This window comes from Anomalospiza imberbis, chromosome 20 (genome assembly GCF_031753505.1).
Source record: "Anomalospiza imberbis isolate Cuckoo-Finch-1a 21T00152 chromosome 20, ASM3175350v1, whole genome shotgun sequence".
NCBI classification, from domain to species: Eukaryota; Metazoa; Chordata; class Aves; order Passeriformes; family Viduidae; genus Anomalospiza; species Anomalospiza imberbis.
Window position 1 is genome coordinate 6,368,481 of NC_089700.1, and position 20,707 is coordinate 6,389,187.

Consider the following 20,707-nt stretch of genomic DNA (forward strand, 5'->3'; position numbering starts at 1 on the left):
TTCTTGCAGCAAGTTTTTCCAACCTTCAGCAGCTTAAATCAAGCCCAGTTTAAATGTACAGGCACTGCTGAGAGGATCTTAGTGGGCAAGAATTTGTTGTCACACAGGCCAGCTGCATAAACTTTTAAGTGCAAATAAATTCTGAATCAACTGGCATTTTAACTATAGCTGCTTGTTCAGGTTTTCCCAAGAGGTCTAAACTGAACAGTGTTATTTGTTTCTGCTCTAAAAGTGGAGCTTCCAAAGCAGAATGGAAGTCTCCCAGCAGAGCCAGTCCCTGCCCTCCTGCCACCACCAACAGGTTCTCCTGGCACTGTGCTGTCATTCTGCCAGCACCCCACCCATTTCACCTACTCACCTGCAAGGGTAGATTAGGAATGAGACAGGTGATTCCAAATCCAACCAGCAGGAAGTTGGTGAATACAAAGGCATTGGTGGCGTTGGTGATTTTCTGGATCTGACGGTCACGCTTTTTCTTTTTCTTGTCACCTCTGGAAGGACAGCAAAACCTGGGTTACAAACACTTCCAGCAGCTGCTGGAACTCACAGCAAGATTCTCTACACATCACATCAACTGTCTACACCAGTTTGGTTACAGATTTGCCTATGGAGGTGCTGGGATCTCCACCAGTGAAAGCTGAGGAACATCTGGGTAATTATTTCAGTGCTGTTACTCTTACTCTTAGGCTAGGAGGGAAGTCTGAGCCTCTCCTGCTACAACTTAAATTTGCTCTTCTTGACTGATCTTAGTGGACATGGAAGATATTCTGCTCCTTTCCTCAGCAATTATCAAGTCTTCCTTCAGGCTTTCTTTTCTATACTGAAGAGCCAATATTCTTTTCAGTCTTTCATCCCACAACACATAAGGCAGAGCAGGGGGGCCTGCCAGGTGGCTGCATGTCCCGTGTGGCGCACACTACGCACTGCTCAGCGTTGCTCTCCTCATTCTCTTCTGAGCCATCATCACACTCTTTCATTCTCCAGTCCATGATGTAGCCGATCACAGGCGCTGTCAGCAGGCACAGCAGCTGCAGGACCCCAAAAATGGAAGTGTAGAAAGCCACTGCAGGGGAAAAAAATATTTAAAATAGTTTTCAGTCCAAGCAATAGAAAAAAAATATGAAAAAAACCTTCCCATTGATCACCTCTCTTATTAAAAGCCCAGTCATTCATCAACCTTCCAGACATCAGAAGGGACATGCTGGGCACATTTCCTTCAGCCATTCTGATCCTGCACTGGAATTCTCTGGGCAGGTAGGGCTCCAAAAATCGGGACACAGCACTCATTTAGAGCCAGTGAGGTTTATTCTGGGCAGGAGCAGCAGGAAAAGTTTTTATAAGCTTTGTGTGCTGCACAGCCAAGCCTGCATTAGTCAACTCCTCTCCTGCCTTGCTGGGAGCTGCAGCTACAGCTTCTCCAGCTGGGATGCTCCAGGCTGGGAAGGTGAAGGCTAACCCAGTTTGTGCTGAATGGACAAGTTTGGAAGAAAGGGGACCAGGAGATTACATCAAAAAATCACAGCATTTGTGAGCAATTGTTAAAAACTCAAAGTGATGAAAATTTCGTGCTAACGATGAGAGAAGTGTCTCCATGGCTTGCTGACAGAAAGCTGATGCCAGCAGACTCAGAAGAAATTGTCCCCTCCTGTTACTGAGCAGTTCCCCCACCCTGCAAGGCTTTTTTCCACTTCCTCTCCGCAGCCCACGTGATGACTGAGGCACTACACAGAAGGGCTGGTGAGTCATGGTGTGCCACAGCTTCGAAATAAGGATGTAGTTCTGAAACTGCCCATCTCAGCACAGAGCACAAGCTACAGCCCTGTAAGCAAAGCAGCTCAAATCTTCATTTGTCCCTCTCGTTTTTAAGTCTAGCCAAAGCAGTACAGCCAGGATTTCCACCAAAATCCACTTGGTAATGGAGAGAAAGTTTCCAACAAGCCTCTTTCTCCTACACACTTGCAACAAACCCCAGCAGGGCTGCTCTGCTGTGCCCAAGCATGGCACCTGGTGATCTTTTTCTGGCTCCAGCTGCTGGCAAAGGAGCTGAGAGGAACTTCCAACCTCCAAACTCACATTCATGGCCCCGTTCCTCCCACAATGGCAAGCCCTGAAGTGACCCCACATCCCCTCTCATTATAGCAACTGCTGCAGCCAAGAGAAACAGGTGGCATCACTCTCTATGAACACTGCAGGAGCTGATTTACTGTTGTCTGGTTATTTTTTAATAGAGGGTAAGAAGCAAGCCACGCTGTCATGTTTTGCCTCTTTATGCTACCCTGAACACTTAATCTTAGGCTCTAAACAGCCAAGGCAGAGGCCAGCTTGAATGAGGGAGTGAAATTTATGGGGTCAGCAAGAGAAGGGGAGGAAAGACAGTAGCTGTTACAAAACAAGGCCCCCTCAGCTTATTTGTCATCTTAAAAAACATTCTTTCCCAAGGAGAAAAAGCAAGAATATCTAGCAAAGGAAGCATACACGGGCACAAGCCTTTACATTTCCTGTTTTAGAGGCTTTTCCCTCAAAACTACCCTGAGCAAGCACCTCACAGTGCTGAGTTTTCCAGCCCTGATTCTCCCCAAGGTCTCTCAGTAGCAACACTTTTGAGAGCAAGGTAACAATTTATGAAAGATACAGACAAATTTCAGGTTCTAGTTTTAACAGGCCTCTTCTCCTCTCCCTTCTTATAACACAATTACACAGTCATTTACAGAATGAACCCTTAAGCTTCTTCCTCATCTTTTGGGGGGTTTCAGCAGACAAGTAGCCACAGGCTGACTGCTCTCTCCACCTTTTGGTTTCCTGACAGGTCAAAGTCACCATAACCTGCACAGAGAGACCTTTCAAGGACACTGCCTCACTGCAATTAAAGACTTCACTACTTATCTGCATGATTTTCCCTACATCCTTCTCTCCTGTTGTAATCCCAGGAATATTTAACTTTTGACCACAACACTTGCAGGGTTTGACTCAGCTCTCCTCTTCCCTCCCTCAGTGCTCCCAAGGGCAGCTGCAGGTGGAGGGAGCTCTCTGAGCAAACCCCACCCAAGAGAATAAATGCAGGAATCACGAGGAATGCGAGGGAGCAGCATCCCATCCTCTCCTGATGCACACACAGATTACATTTCTAGAGAGCTGCACGTGCCTTGGAATTGCTCTTGCAGCAGAGCCTGACACTGCTGAGACCAGACAATACCACTGTTTTGCTGATGCCATGGAAACACCAAGACAGCGACTGCACTGCAATGAGCCCAGGCTACATTCAGGGGGAGGAAGGGAAAAAATAGGAAGAAATCTTAAAGGTGGCCCAGAAAAATTGCAGTATACTCAAGGGGCACAATCCCTGCTTTAGCAAGGAGCTTGATCTAAGCAGAATTGGCAGCTTATATAGTTTAATATTAATTCTGAAATTCCAAGGAGGGGAGGAGAAGGAAAGAAATGAAAATTAAATAAGTACAGCAAGCCAGAGTAAAAATAAATAATAATAATTTCTAAAAAGCAGTGTCAGAGTTACAAGGTAAGCAGAAAAGGAAGCAGTGTTGGGAAAGGTAGGCAGTGTGAAGTTTGTCCTGTTTTGCTGTTTAATGGCTAAGCTGGATCCTGAGCCAGGAGATAAAGAGCTGAATGCTGCAGGCTGTCAGAGGCTCAAGAAACAAAGCAATTCAGGGAATGCCAGGGCACTTGGAGTTTCCTGAGTTTCCTTCCCTCCCCCAGAGCCCACTCCTGTTTTCAGAGGAGTGCCTCTTGATTTATCAGCTTCATGCAATCCAGATTTAACAAGTTCAAACTGGATCTTACTACAAAGGACAAAAACAAAACAAAAAGGCTAAGTCCTGTTTTGCAATCCTGGGTATTTTTGACAGCAAACTAATGTACTCTTTCCTGTTTGCTCCATGAACTTCATCAGAACTATAAAAGCAGGGAGTCCAGGGCAGGCAGCAGCCCTGAGCCGCCCCAGCACCCACCAAGCTGCACAAAAAATCATCTCTGACTTTACTTCTCCCCCCTCTGGGTGCTGGGCTGAGGCACCGAGTCCAATTATTACTCATGAGAGTCAGCTGCTCTGCATTCTCTGCTTGCTTGGGATAACTTAAGCAAATACCTGATGAAATAAGTTTTCCAGTTAAAATACAAATTATCAGTCCACCCCCAGAGGCTACTTGCAACAGCCTATGTGGGGAAATAATGTGGGGTAGTATCTGACACAGGGCTAAAATTAGCTTGACATTCAAGCATCTACCTCACTGCCCCTCTGTGCTGGGCTGGTTCCAGCCCTTCCCTGGAGCCTCCCAGCAGCTGTCAGTGCACTTGGACACCATGGATTGCCCTGCTCACAGTATCTGCTGAGTAATCAGCTGCTCTGCCTCCTCTGACCAAGTCTGGGTCAGCTCCCAACCCCAAGGAGCAGGTAAAGGTCTTCAGAGGTTTCCCTACCTTGACTTTCATCTCCAGACAGAAACTCAAGGATGGTGTTCATGGCTCCCATGTAGAAGATGAGCCTCAGCTGAGTGACACACATGGTGATGAGGCTGAGCAGCAGGATGGGACTGAAGACACTCTTCATGAAGGAGGGAGTAGCTGCAGAAGGAATAACAGAGCCTCTAAAGAAGGCAGCACACCCTGGCAAACATTTACAGTTTTGCCTCTGGCCTAGTAGGTCCTCTCCTGGCTAGAAGTGCCAGTGGCAGCTCCAAGGAGTTCACCTGGTGCCTCACAAACTCCCATGATCCACAGCTGCAGATGCCTGGAGTTTGGCTACCAGTGCCTGGGGCAAGGCAGCAGGAAAGGCTGGCCTGATTCAGTGGACTAGGACAAAAAGAAGCCTCAAACCATTAGCTTTCACCATCAAGGCCAGGTTGGATGGGACTTTGAGCAACAGGTTCTGGTGGAAGGGGTGGAATTAAATGGTCTTTAAGGTCCCTTCCAGGTCAAACCATTCTATGATGCCCTTGAGTAATGAAGGTTTGGTCATGATGGCAACAATCCACCTAAGAGCCAGAAGTGACCACCTGCCCTGTCCCCCTGCAGCCACACCAGCTCCCACGTGTTGTCCCCACCACTAGCTACACCATTTGTATTCAGGGAAGGACACAAGGACACAACTCCTTATATAACTTCCTTGTTCCAGTCCTGGTGGCTGGCACAAGGCCCTGGCAACACCTGGATCACGTATTGCTCCCTTCCAAACAGGTCTGGAGCAGAGCAGGGAGGCCAACAGGCCCGTGCCAGCACCCTGGGGCACCCCAGAACCACACCTGCACTGTCAGGCTGGCACTTCACTTCCAGGTCCACTGTAGACAGACACAGCTTGTTGTTCTCCTGCAGAGCTGCCGGCTCCTTGGGGCCCTTCATGGAGCTCCCCACACTGAGGCGGCGCCCCACGGTCGTCACTTGCTTGTAGAACTGCTTCCCAGTGATTTTGTGGTCAAATCCCAGCCAGCTGAACTTTATTTTCACCCTGTTGGGTTGCAAAGAGCGTGAGAGCTGCAACACACAGGGTGAGGAGTCAGAGGCGGCAACGTTGCAGGAGTCAGAAAGGCTATTTGTGGATTTAAGGCACTGGTTTCCATTACAGACCCACAAATGGTTTTGATCCAGAGCACACTGAGATACTTTCCCTGGGCCAATGTGGCATAAATCAATATAAAAATACTTATGACCAGGAACAGATCATTTTCCCTTTGTAATTCCCACAGTTTGGAAAGGTCTACTTTGCACAGGTAATCACATGCTAGAGGCAGGCAGAAATCCTCATTCTAAGAGGTGACAGCAATAAACAACATGCAAGGGTTTCCCTGTCTACTCCTCTAAATTCTTTGTGCCAGCTTTTCCTAGAGGATTAGGAATGGAATTAGCCCTGGAGACTTACGAGTAGTCCATGTCTTCTGGTCCTGGGAAAGGCTCCAGGGGCCAGTTGAAGAAGCAGTTGAGGAAAACAAGTCCTGCGCAGCTTGCCCAGACAAGCAGGATAAGGATGAAGGAGACCCCAAAGTCATATATAACCTGGGAATCACAAGGGAATATGGGTTTGGCTACAGGAGCGGAGAGATGCTTCAATATTTTTGGAATGAGGTCTGAGAGGAACAGGGAAAGAAAATCATGATACACTTAAAATGGGTTGAACTCAAGTGGTAATAAAATACGATTTTGTGACAAGGACTTTCTTGGAAAACCAGCAGGAATTTCCCTGCACACCTGAGACTGCAATGAAACATCCCTGGTTCAGAAGCAGGTGTTATATCCAGGCAGCCCAGGTGACCATCTCATGTCCCTTCAGTGCCATTTGCCAACCACAAATTATGTTCAAAGCCAACCATTGGTGACAATCACACAGATAAAATACACATGTATATTTAAAAAAAAAAAATATATATATACACACACAACTTGGAGATTACCAAGACAATCTTTTCTAATTAGTTTTTCACTTCTACTTAGCACTTCTAAAGTTTTCTATCTGCTGCATTCTTCAGGCAGTCACTTGGGAAGTGTCTAATACAGACAGGAACTGAATCTTGCAAATGCACATCTCTAAAAAAGTGCTTTAGCAAATAGCCCCTCTTTCTTTCCACACAATTGCTAAACAGGGCAAGACACCATCACAACACCACCAGTCACAAAGCTTGATCCCACAGCCTCACCTTGATTCCTGGAAAAGTCACAGCAGAGGAAGCATAGGAGCCAATCATCAGAGCAATGAACGTGGAACGAAGGTCACCAAACATGTTGGGCAGCTGGGGAGAGAGAGGAAAATCAGTTGAAGCAGGTTGCTGCCAAGGAATGAGGCTTGCTTGAGAAGATATTGGCATTTAGGATTAATTCTCCCGGATACCAGAATGTGAAGCAGCCAGTTTTACTTAGACATGACTTAGTTCTTCAAGACATTACTCTGCAGGTTTCACTGGTGTCTCCAGAGACAGGGAATGTCTACAATCCAAGATTTATGTGCTTACTGATGCTGCTTCTTTCTAGACTGACAGCATATTTTGCATCATTCACCTTTAGCACAGGAGCATTTGCTCCAGCTCATGTGCTTTCTTTAAAAGTTCCTTACCCCAAACCTTTAGCCACCGCTTTTCCTCTCTCACAAATACGTGCCCAAATTCTCTGTTTATCACCCTCTTTTTAGTCAAGGGTTGTTAGACACGGTCTGCAGTCTTTAACACACCCTGCAACCCCTTGAACTGCCAGCTTTGTTTATGCACCTTGGGTCAGCACTCAAATCCTTTGCAGCAGACCAGAAAGTTCCTGTTATAACAAGAAGGAACAGAGACAAGCACAAATGATGCTGCTGTTTGCATTTCCATTTCTAGCCATCTCCACAGCTCCTCTGTGGCAGCAGGCTCTCTCTGCTGATCATTTCTGCATCACTGGGATGGCTCAGATGCCTCAGCACACTATCCCAGAGGTAGGTGCAGAGAAGGAATCACAAACACCAGATATCCAAGGATTTATCGCTCAGCACAGCTACTGAGCTCTGCAGCAGGCAACACCTGACATTGCTACTCCTGCCACCCACCCCACCTCACTGCCTGGGCTCCCATCAGGTGTGCTGGCACTGCTGAGAGCAGACCAGGCTGGTTCTGCAAGGATCTGTTGGGAAAGCAAAGCTCTCGGTAAGGACAGCCAGCAGCAGTTCACAGCAACCACTTCTGCCACCTGAACAGCAGAATCACTCCCAGGATGGCTCACCAGCCCCTGCTTCCACTCCAGATCCAAAGGCAGAAACAGCTGGGAGACCTTCCTACTCTCCTGGGAAAGGAAGAACCCCGCTTTCCTAAACAACCAGAAGTGAACAAGTTTCCATCACTTACTAATGCTGGCCTGGAAACTGGAAATTACAGAGAGAAGCACAGAAGTTTTCAGGCTATGGAGAGCTGGGCTGACACCTCCTAAAGCTGGCCAATGGGCAGAGATTCTGCTGCAGGCTGGCAGATTTCCCTCCCACCTCCTTTTTTTTGGGTCACTTACTCCCCAAATTCACTTGAGCATCACTACCATGTCAGCCTCAGAGGACCTCAAAGCAGGACACTGCAGATGCCTTCCAGGACTGAAAGCACGAGCAGCCCTTCATCTGTGCAAAGAGGCTGCAGAACAAAATGATTCCAAGAATATCAGCCTGAGCAAGCAAGTGCTGCCATCACACTCCCCTTGTACGGCTGAAAAACAAATCCATCTTTCCCAGGAGCAGCATATAAGGCAAGCAAATCTGGCTTGTGTCACGGCGTGTTTACAAGGCAAAAATATTCCTGAGCAGGAGCACTCCGGGACCCATCTGGCTGTTTATCATCCCCATGCCTCACTGCAGAGCTTCCTATGCACTGCAGGCTGCAGGTCCTCAGATAACCCTGGGCTGGGGAGCAGCAGCAGTGATGTGCTGAGCCTGATGCTGCCCCTGAACCCCCGAGGAGGAGGAGGAGGAGGAGGAGGCAGAAGAGGCTGCGCTGCTCTGCGGAGCATCCCCACACCCATCACCCCGCATGCGGGAGAGCTGCCAGCAGGCTGCTCCCGGGAGCTGCAGACAGGAAACGGCTAAAGGATCCAAAGGTCTGTTACCAGGCACTGAAAAATCTCTTGGAAGCACTGGCCTCAATTTACACACTGCCCCCCCGTAGAAAGCAGCATCTGCGGAGTGGAATATCTGAGGGTTGTAAAAAAGGCTGGTCGCTGTCACCAGGATGGGCATTTGCTTCATTCCAAACACCCCAAACCTAAAATAACGTCCAGAAATGACAACAAAACTGCTGCTCCTGCTGGGGAGCTCAGGGCAGGGCAAGAGCTGCACAAACACAGCTGCTTCTTGGCTCGGGCTGGTTTTCCCCAGAGATCCAGAGTCCACAAAAAGCTTTTTTCATACAGCAGGAAAGGAGCTTCCAGGTGGATCCTCCTGCTCTGAGGGCTACTGGAGACACAGAACAGGAAGCCACGACCAGGAGAACCCAAGGCTGCTTCTGCCTTGATTGGGACAGAAGTCCTAGAAAGGCTAAAGATTTCCTCAAGTCCAATTTGGCACCCAGCAAGCAGCTAGATTAAAAAAATTGGACAGAAGAGATTTAATGTCACATCCAGCCCAATCAAAGCAGAAACTGCAAACACTGAGCACTTGGAAGGGAGATAAATGGGGGACTACCTGGAGGGGCAGAAGGAGAGATGAAGGGGGAAAAGTCTCTTCAAGACCAGAAAACCTCTCAGACTGTGCCAGCACTGGCAGTGCCTGTGCAGGTCTCATCTAAAGACCAGCTACAAAAACAACATGCAATATTTACCAAGTCATTTTTCATGCTGTCTTTATACTAGCAAGCATTGGAAAAAATGAACCACAGAGAGAAAAAAAAAAAAAACCAACAACCCAATAAAAAACACAAGCCACGGAGCAAGTGAGCTCTGTTTTTCTGCCACCAAAAAGGATCTAATCCTCATTCTGATCTCATCCCCGCAGGCCAGAAGCGACTCCTCCACTAACTTCTGCCCATTCTGGTATGACAGCTCCAATTCTGCAAGACCTATGACGACAGAAACTCTTAAGCCTCTTGTTTAAAGGTCACTAACACTCAATGCAATATTAACTTTATGCCCTGTCACAAAGGCACTCAGTGAATGTTGCCACACGTAACCGTTTTTTACTGGAGTCCTTTATTGCAGGTCTGTAATCCTAAACTGATAAATCATTTCCTCCTGCAGATTTTTTTTCCTCCTCTGCCCTACAGTGAGTTTATAATAATTTATATTGTTTTCCAGCTTTTCCCTGGAGACATTCCATATACAGAAGACAGCATAGCATTGCTACCAGAGCCTGCTTCCCTCCTCTTGCAAGGACTGTTTGAAAGAACAGTAGAAAAAACCAAGACATTGAGAATTAGACTACTGGAAAATGGTATTTTTGTTCAATTAAACTTTGTTTTCCCTATTGGGGGTGTATTTGGAAGTTACACAGACACTAAAAATGTGTTCTGCAGAAAAGCCTCAAACTGCCCCCTTTGCCCAAAGCACATGGAAACTCCTGTTCCCATTCTCCAACAAACAAAAGCTCACAGAGCCCTAAGTTTTCCTAATATTTCCAAGAAAAAAGATTCTCTACACAGAGATGTCCCTCCTCTCTGATTAAAGGGGGCTGTTTGCAGCAGAAAATCAGAGCAAAGCAGCTGTAATTCTTTGAAAGGAAAACAGGACAGAGAACAATCTATAAAAGGCTCTTTGTGGTAATTTGTCACACATGTTTATTTCTTTGCATGAAATAGCTTCGGAGCAGAACCAGCGCCAGATTCCTGTGTTGCTGTCAGAGCCACCAGCACAGATCTGTTTCCATTTCCAATCTTCACTTATATTGGCCAAGACCAAGTCACGAGGCAGAAGTCTCCCCTCTGCATTTTAACAACAGGCACAGCCTGACCTTGTTCCCAGAACTGGGAAGCGTTTGCTGGCTGCCCCCTCCTCCCCAAGCCACAGGCCAGGCACCCAGGAGCAGCAGCTTGTTTTGGCTCCACAGCTTGCCATGTGCTCTCATGATACCCTGGAGACTTGTTGCTGGAAAAGGCTTTAAACTCAAGAGGCACAGCTTTGTGGAGCACTGTCCCAGGCTCTAATCCTCGGAGATCCTGTTTATCCCTGTCTGAGGGTCCCTGCCACCAGATCGCACCACGGCCTGGGAGATGTCAACACCTGACGCCCCACAAGCTGGGTTTCAGGGACACCCTGCCACAAAGCAGCAACCAAAACCCGCCTGGGGTGGCCGAGGACCATGGCACCAGTGGGTCTGACCCACTTCCTGGAGCACCTCGGGTCACCTGCAGCTGGCAGGAGCAGGGAGTCACCTTGCTGTGACTTGTGCGTGCAGCCAGCGCCTGCGGCAGCCAGACCAAGCTCCCCTGGCACCGGGACGAGCAGGGCTCATCATCTCCTGGGTAATGAAGGTCCTTACAAAGGTCTTTTGAGTGTCCCCTTTCAGCATTCAGCCCATCCCTCCCGAGCACAAGGCGACAAGGCGGAGCACAGTGTGTTCAGGCCACAGCCCGTGAGCTTGTCCCTGTGTCCCTCCCTCACCTGTCCCCAGGGGCCACAGCTGGAAGGAATCCACAAGGCATCACCCTGTGACAGCAGAAGATGGCTCTTGACACACCAAGTGCAGCTTGCAGGCAGAATGATAAAGCTGTAAGCTGCCAACAACCAACATGCAGCCGGTTCTTACAGGCAGCAGCACAGCTACGCCGTGGTGCAGGTGAAGAAGTGCTTCCCTCCCACTTCAGGCTATTTTTAATTACATTCACATGCCTCAGGTACCAAAATGCCTCTGTGCAGCTGCATTGGAGAAGTCTGGCCTGAAGCCACCCCAGCTCTTTGCAGAACACACTGGGGATGGGCTCCAACTGAGGCATCTGTGTGGCCTCACAACACCACTGCCTCCTTCAGACCTCCCCGAGGCTTGGGTCTCCTCTTGGAAGGGCTGACCTTCTTCCTGCTGCTGCTCTTCCTTGGCACTGCAGAACTGGCTCACTAATGAGGGCACTAACAAGTGGCTTTGCTTACTTCTGCTGCTGAAAGCCACAGCACAGCACACCCAATCTATTCCTGCCCTATCCTGCCCTCACTCCTATCACCACCAGTGGTTCTAAAATAATCTGTGACCCCTTAATAATCACCCAGAGACAATAATCAATGCTGGCAGCAGCAGGATGGGAATCCTCTCCTCTCCCACTGCACTACTGACATGCTCCTCTATTCCTTGCTTTTATTTGAAGCAGGATGACATTTGCCCCACAGTTCCTTGGGGTCACAGCCAAGGCTTCAAGTGAAGAACCACATATGAAGGAGAGAGCAACATGTGCACAGAGTCCTGAAAGCTTTGAATATATGAAAGCAACAGCAGCAGCAAAACCATGGTACATGGAGTGCTCTCTAAAGCCTACCTCTGCCAAATTTATGTCTCGGGACCTCAGCCAGTGTCTAAGCCTTGTTCAGCCAGTGTCTAAGCCCTGTTAAATTAGAGGTAACTTTAACAGGAAGTTTTACTTCAACAGCAAGTTCAAGGTAGTGCAGTCCAAATCTGAAAGTTTTCAACTACAGCTCAGGGAAAAAAAAAATTAAAAAAAAAAAAAAATCAGTGCTTCCCAGGCTTGTTTTCTGGGCGACTTTCCACCCAGCCCTGCTTGAGCCACACTGACAACAATCAGGGTAATGAGGCAGAAAATAAAGCAGTTATTTGGAGAATGATACTGCTTCTGCCTCCAGGCAGAAAGAACCCCAAAACATAGAGAGATCCAGCTGACAGTTGTTGGCCAAAGCTTTCCATACAATCCTGAACATATCCAACTGGGCTGTGCACACCCAACAACACAGCATTTCTAAGGAAGCCTGAGGGACTCTCACCCTTCTGAAAAGCAAAACCTTTGTGATCAAGAAGAGCCACGGGGGCGAGATGCAAACAATGCTTGCAGAAAGCTGGTCATACCCAGCTGCAAGGGTTTGTGCCCTGCTTATTCTTCCTGCATTATGTCAGTGCTAAATCCAGTGCAAACACACGTCCAGCCTGTGCCAAGTAGCTGAGCACTGCGTGTACAGGCACATTATGAGCCCTAGAGAAGAACACTTCCTTTTTTCCCCCACCTTCACCTGAGATACAAAGGGCAGGTGAAAAAAAAAACCGATTGGGGAAAACAAGCTTTAGAATAACAACCAAGGACTCGCTCCCAAGGGTGACTGACCCTTTGTACCAAACACAAACACGTGCTATTCAAGCCACAGGCAGAAGATCCATTTTGTTCCTGCCTGCCAGCCCAGCTCACAGCCACAGTGAGGGATAAAGCAGTCAGGTAGTAACTCTTCACTTACCGTGAGTGATGTGAAGGTCATGCACATCCCACCAAAGCCATTCAGAGCCAGGGCAATGAATATCAGCACAGACAGAGCTGCAACAATAAAAAACCTGCCCTCAGCTCCCACTGGGGTGCAGAGGGAAAGGAGACAGAGCCCTAAAGGCTTTGGTCCTGACATGTGGATCAACACCCTCAGGACACGTCACGCTGTTCCTGACCCAGCAGCCATCTCCCCAGCCACACAGACTGGCAGGGACAGGGCTCTCCTCCAGGGCAGCTCAGGATGGGATGAAAGGGTTCCTTTTCTCTAATGCACAGACTTGCTGATGCAGCTTGTCTGGTGGGTCTCAAAAAGAAGACTTACTTGAACAAACAATCCAAAGGGTCATCTCACCATCTGCTCTGAGCAGCAAGCTCCATCTACCTCTGCTAAAAAAGCCAATTACACATTGTGTGTTAGTACCTATTTCCCAACCCTGAAAAAGCCAGGAACTCGTTTGGAATTGCTCCTATACAGGACCTGGCCCTGCCCAAACACAAAACTAAGAGACCTTGGGTATCTCAGACGTTTGGCCCTTGCTACACTCTCCACTTGGTGTTGAGAAACACCAGCCCTTCCCAGAGCCACTTGGCTCCCTCAGCCTGGCAGATTGCTTGGCTTGTGACCCCAGTACAGCACTGGGGGGTGACAGTCTGAACTTTGCTTCCCCAAAAACCCCAAACCAGAGCCCTGAAACGCTCCCAGCTCAGCAGAAAGATGCCAACTTACAGTCTGGGTTACTGGCACCATACGCAATCAGCACACAGGACACGGCAAAGCAGGCACTGAAAGGGAACCAGAGCCATCAGTTTCTCACAAACAGCCTTATCCACAGTAAATTACAGCTGCTTCCACCTCCTCAGCACCTCACAGGGCACTTTCTGTAAGAGGGAGGGAAGCTGGCAATTTGGAAAGAAAAATCCAGGGAAATACCCAAATATTACTGGCAAACAAGTATTACAGGCAAGCCTTGCACAAGGGCTGGGGCAGGAACATTTCCTCCCAGCACTGACGCAGCTCTGTCTGGACCCAAATTCCCACTGGTTTTCCAGCACAGAGTTTTTCCAGCCCTCACCTCAGGGTGACCAAAGGCAGCAGCAGCCTTTGTCCTGAGCCCCAGCACTCAGCTCCTCTCTGGTAGGGTCTGACTCAGACTTGCCCTGTTTTTCCCACTGTGCCCACAGGCCAGTTTGGTTTCTAATCAAGTTCACTGCATTAAAATTGTGACAGTTAAAACAGTGCTGGGGTCCACTGATCCCAGAAGACACTAATCCCTACATGCCATGCCAGAAGCAGTTGACAACCTTGCTGTTTGAGGCAGACAGCAACACACGCCACATGGAAGAGAAGGGCCCTGGGAAAGGCAACAGGACATGTTTATCCCTGAGTTAACTCCCCAGCCTGCAAACAATGATGTAACATCTTGGTTTTGTGCCTCTCAGGACATAGCTCCCAGCCCAAGGAGAAAGCTACCCTCCCTGACTCACAAATGACTCCGCTCTTCCTCCAGGCTCCATCTGGACAGGGATCACAGAGCAGCACTGGAGAGCTGAAGTGTGGACATGGAGTTCCAGGCCCTTCCCTTATGGAGCAATTCACTGTGCTGGCTGAAATCACCCCAGAGCTGCTCTGCTGCCCTGTGCAGATCCCAGCCCCATCCCTCAGACTCTCCCCAAGGCTGCAGGGACCCCACAACATCCAGACAGGGTGGGAGCTGAGCCCTCAGCCCCCCTGGAGCCCTGCACACCCACCTGCCCAGCAGCCGCAGCTTGCGGGGGCCGTACTTGTCCATGACAATTCCCAGGGGCAGGGTGATGGCACTGAGCAGGAAGGAGCCAATGGTGAAGGCCAAGTTGAGCATTTCATCCTGGGCGTTGCAGGAAGGCCATTTGTGCTCTGAAGCTGTGCTGTTGTCGAGCTCAGAGCTGTTGGTGGTGGTCTCTACATGGGGTGAGAGAGGACAGTGAGTTAGGATGAGATTTAAAATGCTGCAGGAAGGAGAGAAGGGAAAAGCCCTGCTGGGCATATGCCCTCCACAGTCCAGTTTTCATTCTAATCAGTGAGAAATGGAGAAGCAGTGCAGCAGAAGGATGAGGGAAACCTGATGAGCTCTGCTTTGAGCAGGAAAAAGCACCCAGGAGACAGGTATCCCATGTAGCAGCAGGGTAAAAACCTAGGGATGGAGAGTCATTCATTTATTAAAACAACTATACAGCAATGCCCTGGCAATCACAGGAGACTAAACCCAGCCAAACCCAAAGGGACACAAAAATAAGATCCTCCTAATCTACAGCTGTCATGTTCTCAGAGATCTTTTGCCTAACAAAACGAATGACAGCTACAGCCAAATCGGTTATTTTGGTTCCAGACACCAGGCTGACAAGGCCTGGCACTGAGCAGCAGCCTGCTCAAATGAAAAGCTTCCTACCCTCACTGCAGGCATCAGGATGAAGAATGGCTTTGCAGCAGCCACCCTGCTTTGACTGCCCTGGCTCTGAAAAATCCTTCCTGGATTTAACTACCCTGTTCCCAGGGGGACTGGCAGCTCACCTGCCTTCTCTGGGGTTTTTTTTTTTTTTTTTTTTTTTTTTTTTTTGTTTTGTTTTTTTTGTTTTTTTTTTTTTTTTTTTTTTTTTTTTTTTTTTTTTTTGTTTTTTTTTTTTTTTTTTTAAGGATTGATGCATCTTGAAGTCCTACCCTGTAATTAGCATTTCCTATTCTTTCGAAATGGGTTTAGGTCACACAGATCAATTATATCCCCAGCTTTCTGTTCTTGCCCTTACATGAGGAACTCTGCATGCGAACTCCCATGCTGAACAGAGCCCACGTTGTGCAACCAAGACAGAAACAGGACAGTTCAAAAAAAAGAAAGAAAAGAAGTTCCCTTTTACTGCCTCATGTCAACCCTTCTCCTGTTACATGCCTATCCCAAGGTTGCTTACAACTCCTCGAGTGAGTTGTGTGCCTTCAGACTTCCATTAACTCACAGCCCCAGTGCACTCCAGCTCTCCTTCTCCCAATACTTATCTGGAACCTTTGGTGCTATGACAAAGCACTTGCTCTCTTGCTGCTGCTGCAAGCCAGTGATATAAAACGCTCGTCTAACTTAATAACTGATCTAACAAAGCTCAGTACTAAAGGAGGAACAGAGAGAAGTCACCGACATAACCACCAGCATGAAGTGAGGCTGGAGACTCCCAGCGAGCCCTGGCTGGTTTAGTTAATTAGCAGGAATCCCTCATGTGCAAGTGGCTTCCCATTCACTGCTTGCTGTGGCTGGTGGGGGAGATCCCCATGGCTGCTCTGTGTTGTCTCTGGAAGTGGCACAGCCCCACCGTGCACACCTCCCTCCCCTCTACTCAAACCTCAGCCCCTCTACAGTTACTGGTTTCACCCTGGCTCTCCCAGCTGCCCCAAACCACCCTCCCAGCTTTGTGTCCACTGCAAACAAACCTCGCTCCACCTTCCTGCCATCAGGTATCAGCAGGAATTCAGGCACTGATATCTGAGGCCTTGGAGCTGCCTCTGATCCCTCCCAGCACTCCAGGGAAGGCTGGGGCATTTCTCCCCCCCATTTACATTGCTCCCATCAGCATCTTTGCTAAGATTGCTTCAAACTGCCTGTGTTCCTTTCCACTGCCATGTGCTCCTGACTGATAACTTAATCTGCCCCTTCTCTTGTCCTGTTAGTCATGGATAGCCAGAGTAAGCAACAAATATCCCCAAAATGTCACATGTGCCACCAGCAGCACTTCAGCCTGAGGCACCCAAGTCACATCCTTAGAAATCGGTCCTGGACAGACTTTGAGAGGCTCTCTGCAGTTTTCACCCACAGCATCAAGGCTTTTGGGCTCTCCACAAAGATAAACTCATAGGAAACAGATGTGGGTGAGAGGTGAAACTCGGGAAAACAAGGAGGTGGAGAGGGGGGAACTGACAAAGTAGTAGCAATTTCCCTGTGTCAGCACTCTCCAGAGGCAGCTCAGCTGATGAGTGGAAGGAGGGTGGAGGGACAGGAACAGTACAGTGACCTTATAACTTCTGCACGTGTTAAAGCCTCAGTAACCCTCCCCACAAAGAGATCTCCAAACAAAAATACTCTGCCTTTAAAGCTTTAAAGCTGGAGAATAGGAATTCCTGTTCACGTTTTGATGTGTTCACTGCTGCGTGTCCCCAGGGAGCTTGCACAGCACACACCTGCTGGCCCTCCCATAAGGAGTGTGCATGAGGTGAGGACACAGCTCAGAAACAGCAGAAGTTTGCCCCTCTTTGAACACCAGAAGGCTGGGAATGGGACACCAAACTTCACTCCCTGCCTGTACCAATCACCTTGTTTACAGCTGCTGGGTGCCAGCTCCAAGGAGGGGCCAGGCAACAGCGCTATGTGGAAATACAAATTGTTTGTGAAAATAGAAGCAGCCCCTGAGCAACAAGAGAAGATCCACTGAGGCGTAATGGAAATGATTCCAGCAGCCCTTGGCACCCTGACATCCCCTGATCCTTTGAGCCACCTCCACAAATAGAACATTTTGGAAGGGCTGCAGGTGCGTGCTGCAGGCACAAGGTCCAGCCAAGAGCCATCTCATCCACGAGCACAGATTCAGGTGCCAGCAGCTCATTGGCACAGGACAGCGAGTGGCAGCACAGGACATGCAGCTAGGAGGGGTTTAATGGGCAGAGAACCTGCCTAACTACTCACCTACCTAATGCACCTGGTTACAGCAAACAGCAGCTTCCCCTCAATCACAGCTCAGATCCCGTTCCAGATCAGTGCGTGCCACACTCCCGGGATAATCTCCTACGTGCCTGGCTCCATCTGGAAAACTGCTCAGGGGAAGGAGTGGCTCTGTGCCCACGGTGGTGCCCTCCCCAAATCCTCTTGCCAAGTCCACCTGCATGCAGCACTCGAGGTGTCACACCCGGGCAAGGCAGCAGCACAGAGGCTGTGCTCACTCACTGCTGCCTCACTGACAAGCCAGCAGAAGCTACAAGTCTTTACCAGCAATTACAAGAACATTGCTACCTATTTTTACAGCACTCCCCACACAAGCAGCAGGATTTCTACTGCCCAATTAGTAGTTCAAGTTACTATTTAAAGAATGACAGCTTAGGTAAGGAGAAGGCTGCCTAGGTAATCATTTATGTCAAGATCATGGCTGGGATTTGTTCAGGCTGGAACATTCAAAGCCATCCTTTCTCCATGCAGCAGGTCAATCGTTAACTGCTCTTTACTGACCTCTTCAAATCCCAGGCACACACACACCACATTACCAAAGGAACGAGTCTGGCTTTTCCAGGAGTGACTGCCATCTCAGATGGCAGAGAGCAGCTTTCCTTTCATCTTATTTCACAGATCAGACTGAGTCAAACAGGAAGACACCCCCAGCCACCCTGACAATAGCTCTGTCACAGCCTGCACACCCTCATCTTCCTCCTCTTTTTTTTAATAGAAGAAGAAAAAAATAAAATTTAAAAAAGGAGGGAAAAAAGGACAGAAATCAAGGGCAAAGAACTGGGAGTATTGGTTTAAAAAAATAGCACACTGAAAGACATGTGCAAACAACTGATTCTGCAGTCTGCCCACATAAGAACATGTTTTCTCTTTTTAGGATGGTGTCATACTTCTGGGAACTGGGAGGAGATGTTCTTGCTTTGTACCACTGCAAAAGCAATTCATTCGGGTTTCCCTGCCCTTCCACTTGCACTTCCAGGACCCCCTCTCTGGGTGCCTGAAAGCTTCATATGACCAAGGCACAGTCCCAGTTAAACTCCCCTTCTCTCCCCAGCTGTGGTTTCGTTTGGCAGCTGCTCTCAGCCAGCACCTTCCCACGACAGCTGCTGATCGGTACAGTGTGTTTCCTGTACAAAATGAATATTTACCACCTTTACTCTTTTCCTGTTTACAGCCTCACACGTGCAGCCCTTCCACAAATCGTAGCTGTCATATCTGCCCAGATTGTGAGGGACCTTCAGACTGCAAGTTCCCCACCCAGAGCTCAGATAAATATGGGAAAAGAGCTGTAAGGCAGCACCTTCTTCCTTTGACCACGTCAGGGCTCGTTAACTCACTCTAAGTGAATTAGCTTATCATCCCTCTAGTATTCTGCAGCTCTGTCTTAGAGGAAAGCCCTCTGTGCCCCTTATCTCTGCTCTTTGTGAGCAGATTATCAAGTTCAGGACATTTTTCTTTTTACAAGCACGTTTCAGACCCAAGCATTCAGCTTCCCAATCCCAGAAACATCATAGCAAGGCAAGGCTCTGGACTGATCAAATTCCCCAAGAGCTGATAAGGCCCAGAACGGTGATAAAGACTGTGGAGTCAGCACTTGCACCGAATAAAAGATGCTGCTTCAGTTGGTTAAAGGCCAAGTAGTAGTGTAGTAAAATTAAAATGGGAACAAAGTGCTACTACCAGGCTCCTTGTCAGCGAATTTCAAACATACCTCAGGAGGTGGCCCAACGGGTACAACCCCCCACTCCAGCCCTGTTGCACAACTGCTCTAAAAATATTTTGTTATTTCGGATTTTTTTCCCCCGGGCGTCCATCTCCAAGCTCATATTACTGAGTTAAGAGTCCATTGCACCCCATGTTTGTACAATGACTGAGTAAAATCCAACACGAGGAGCCAAGGGCAAGCAAGGGATTCAACAGGGAGACAAGGAGTCCTTCATGAACTGCAGCACTTTCTGGGCAGCTGCTTTTACCTTCAGAGAAGAGCCTGCAGAACGGACAAGGTCTAGCTTTGCCTTTCATTGGAAAGCACCACAAAGTGCAAGAGCTTATGCTGACAAACCAAAAGCCCTGCCAAGAACTTTTGGCTCATTAGGAAAACTATTTTTTTTTTCTTTGCAATACTTACATGCCCACAGCAGCATTAGGAACAACAAGTGCCCGAAGGCTACTAGTCATGATTTGTTTGCACCAGCCTTCCAGCCAAGTTGGCTGCAGGATTCAATAGGTTACGCTGAAAAAGGCAACCATTGGGTCACCCTAATGCCAGGGAAAACTCAAAGGGAAAACTCAGTTTAGGGCTGGTCATTGAGAGCCTCCACACACTTGGAGCCAGGAGTCTTCCCCACAAAACTCTTACAGTGAGGACAAAACCAGAGAAAGTGAGTCAGCATGGATGAATGTCCCCACAGCTCATCACAGAGTTCAGAAGTGATGGCCAGATATTTGAGGACAATGAGAACATCTGACTGCACAAATTTCTTCTCAGGGATTAAGCTTTCTTGCCTCAGGGCACAGTTTGGCCACTGGGAGGGAGCAGTTGCCCCCAGGGCAGCAATTCCACAGCAGTCCAAACATTTGCATCTTCCCTGCGGTCTGTGGGCACAGGAACTCCCATGGGGAGAGCCAGAAAAGCCACAGACTGGTGAACAGAAGTGAGAAACCGAGGTGAACCTCACTGATCTGGGACAAACTGAAAGCAGCCAAGGCAAAGAGCACGAGGTGGGCCCCAAGTGAAGTTCTTGTCAGCAGAGCACATCTCAGGAAGCAGACAAGCAAATGCCTGCTCAAGAGACAGTCAGCATTTGCTTATCAGCTCCTGTGTGCTTTATCTGGGTGGCAGAAAGTCTGCACCTGATGGGTTTAATGTGATCTCTTGGCTGTGACAAAGTCTCAGTGATGTGGACAGAACACAGCAGCCTTGAACAGAAGTCCTGCAGGGTCTCTCTCACACACAGGGGTGACAGGGACACACTTGGGAGCACTGCCCTGAGAGCAGAGCACAGGATGGAGATGGAGCTGCCAAACTGCAGCTGATAAAAGACTCATGTGCATGTTTGCCAGGTGCACCAACCCAGGCCCCGGTACACAAAGCAGGGGAGATAAGCAGCTGATGAATGAGCAAAACCC

At 48.6% G+C, this 20,707-nt stretch overlaps 1 protein-coding gene across 1 annotated transcript in view; it reads right to left on the reverse strand.

The window, feature by feature from the left end:
- SLC43A2 (solute carrier family 43 member 2) overlaps positions 1-20,707 on the reverse strand; it is a 30,189-nt gene that overhangs the window by 8,272 nt on the left and 1,210 nt on the right. The window contains exons 2-10 of the mRNA XM_068210383.1: positions 14,598-14,787; positions 13,576-13,631; positions 12,823-12,899; positions 6,639-6,731; positions 5,867-6,000; positions 5,253-5,455; positions 4,432-4,575; positions 925-1,063; positions 359-491 (exon numbers count right to left, since the gene is read on the reverse strand). Of these exons, the coding sequence (XP_068066484.1) occupies positions 359-491; positions 925-1,063; positions 4,432-4,575; positions 5,253-5,455; positions 5,867-6,000; positions 6,639-6,731; positions 12,823-12,899; positions 13,576-13,631; positions 14,598-14,787 (1,169 nt within the window). The remainder of the gene's footprint in view (positions 1-358; positions 492-924; positions 1,064-4,431; positions 4,576-5,252; positions 5,456-5,866; positions 6,001-6,638; positions 6,732-12,822; positions 12,900-13,575; positions 13,632-14,597; positions 14,788-20,707) is intronic.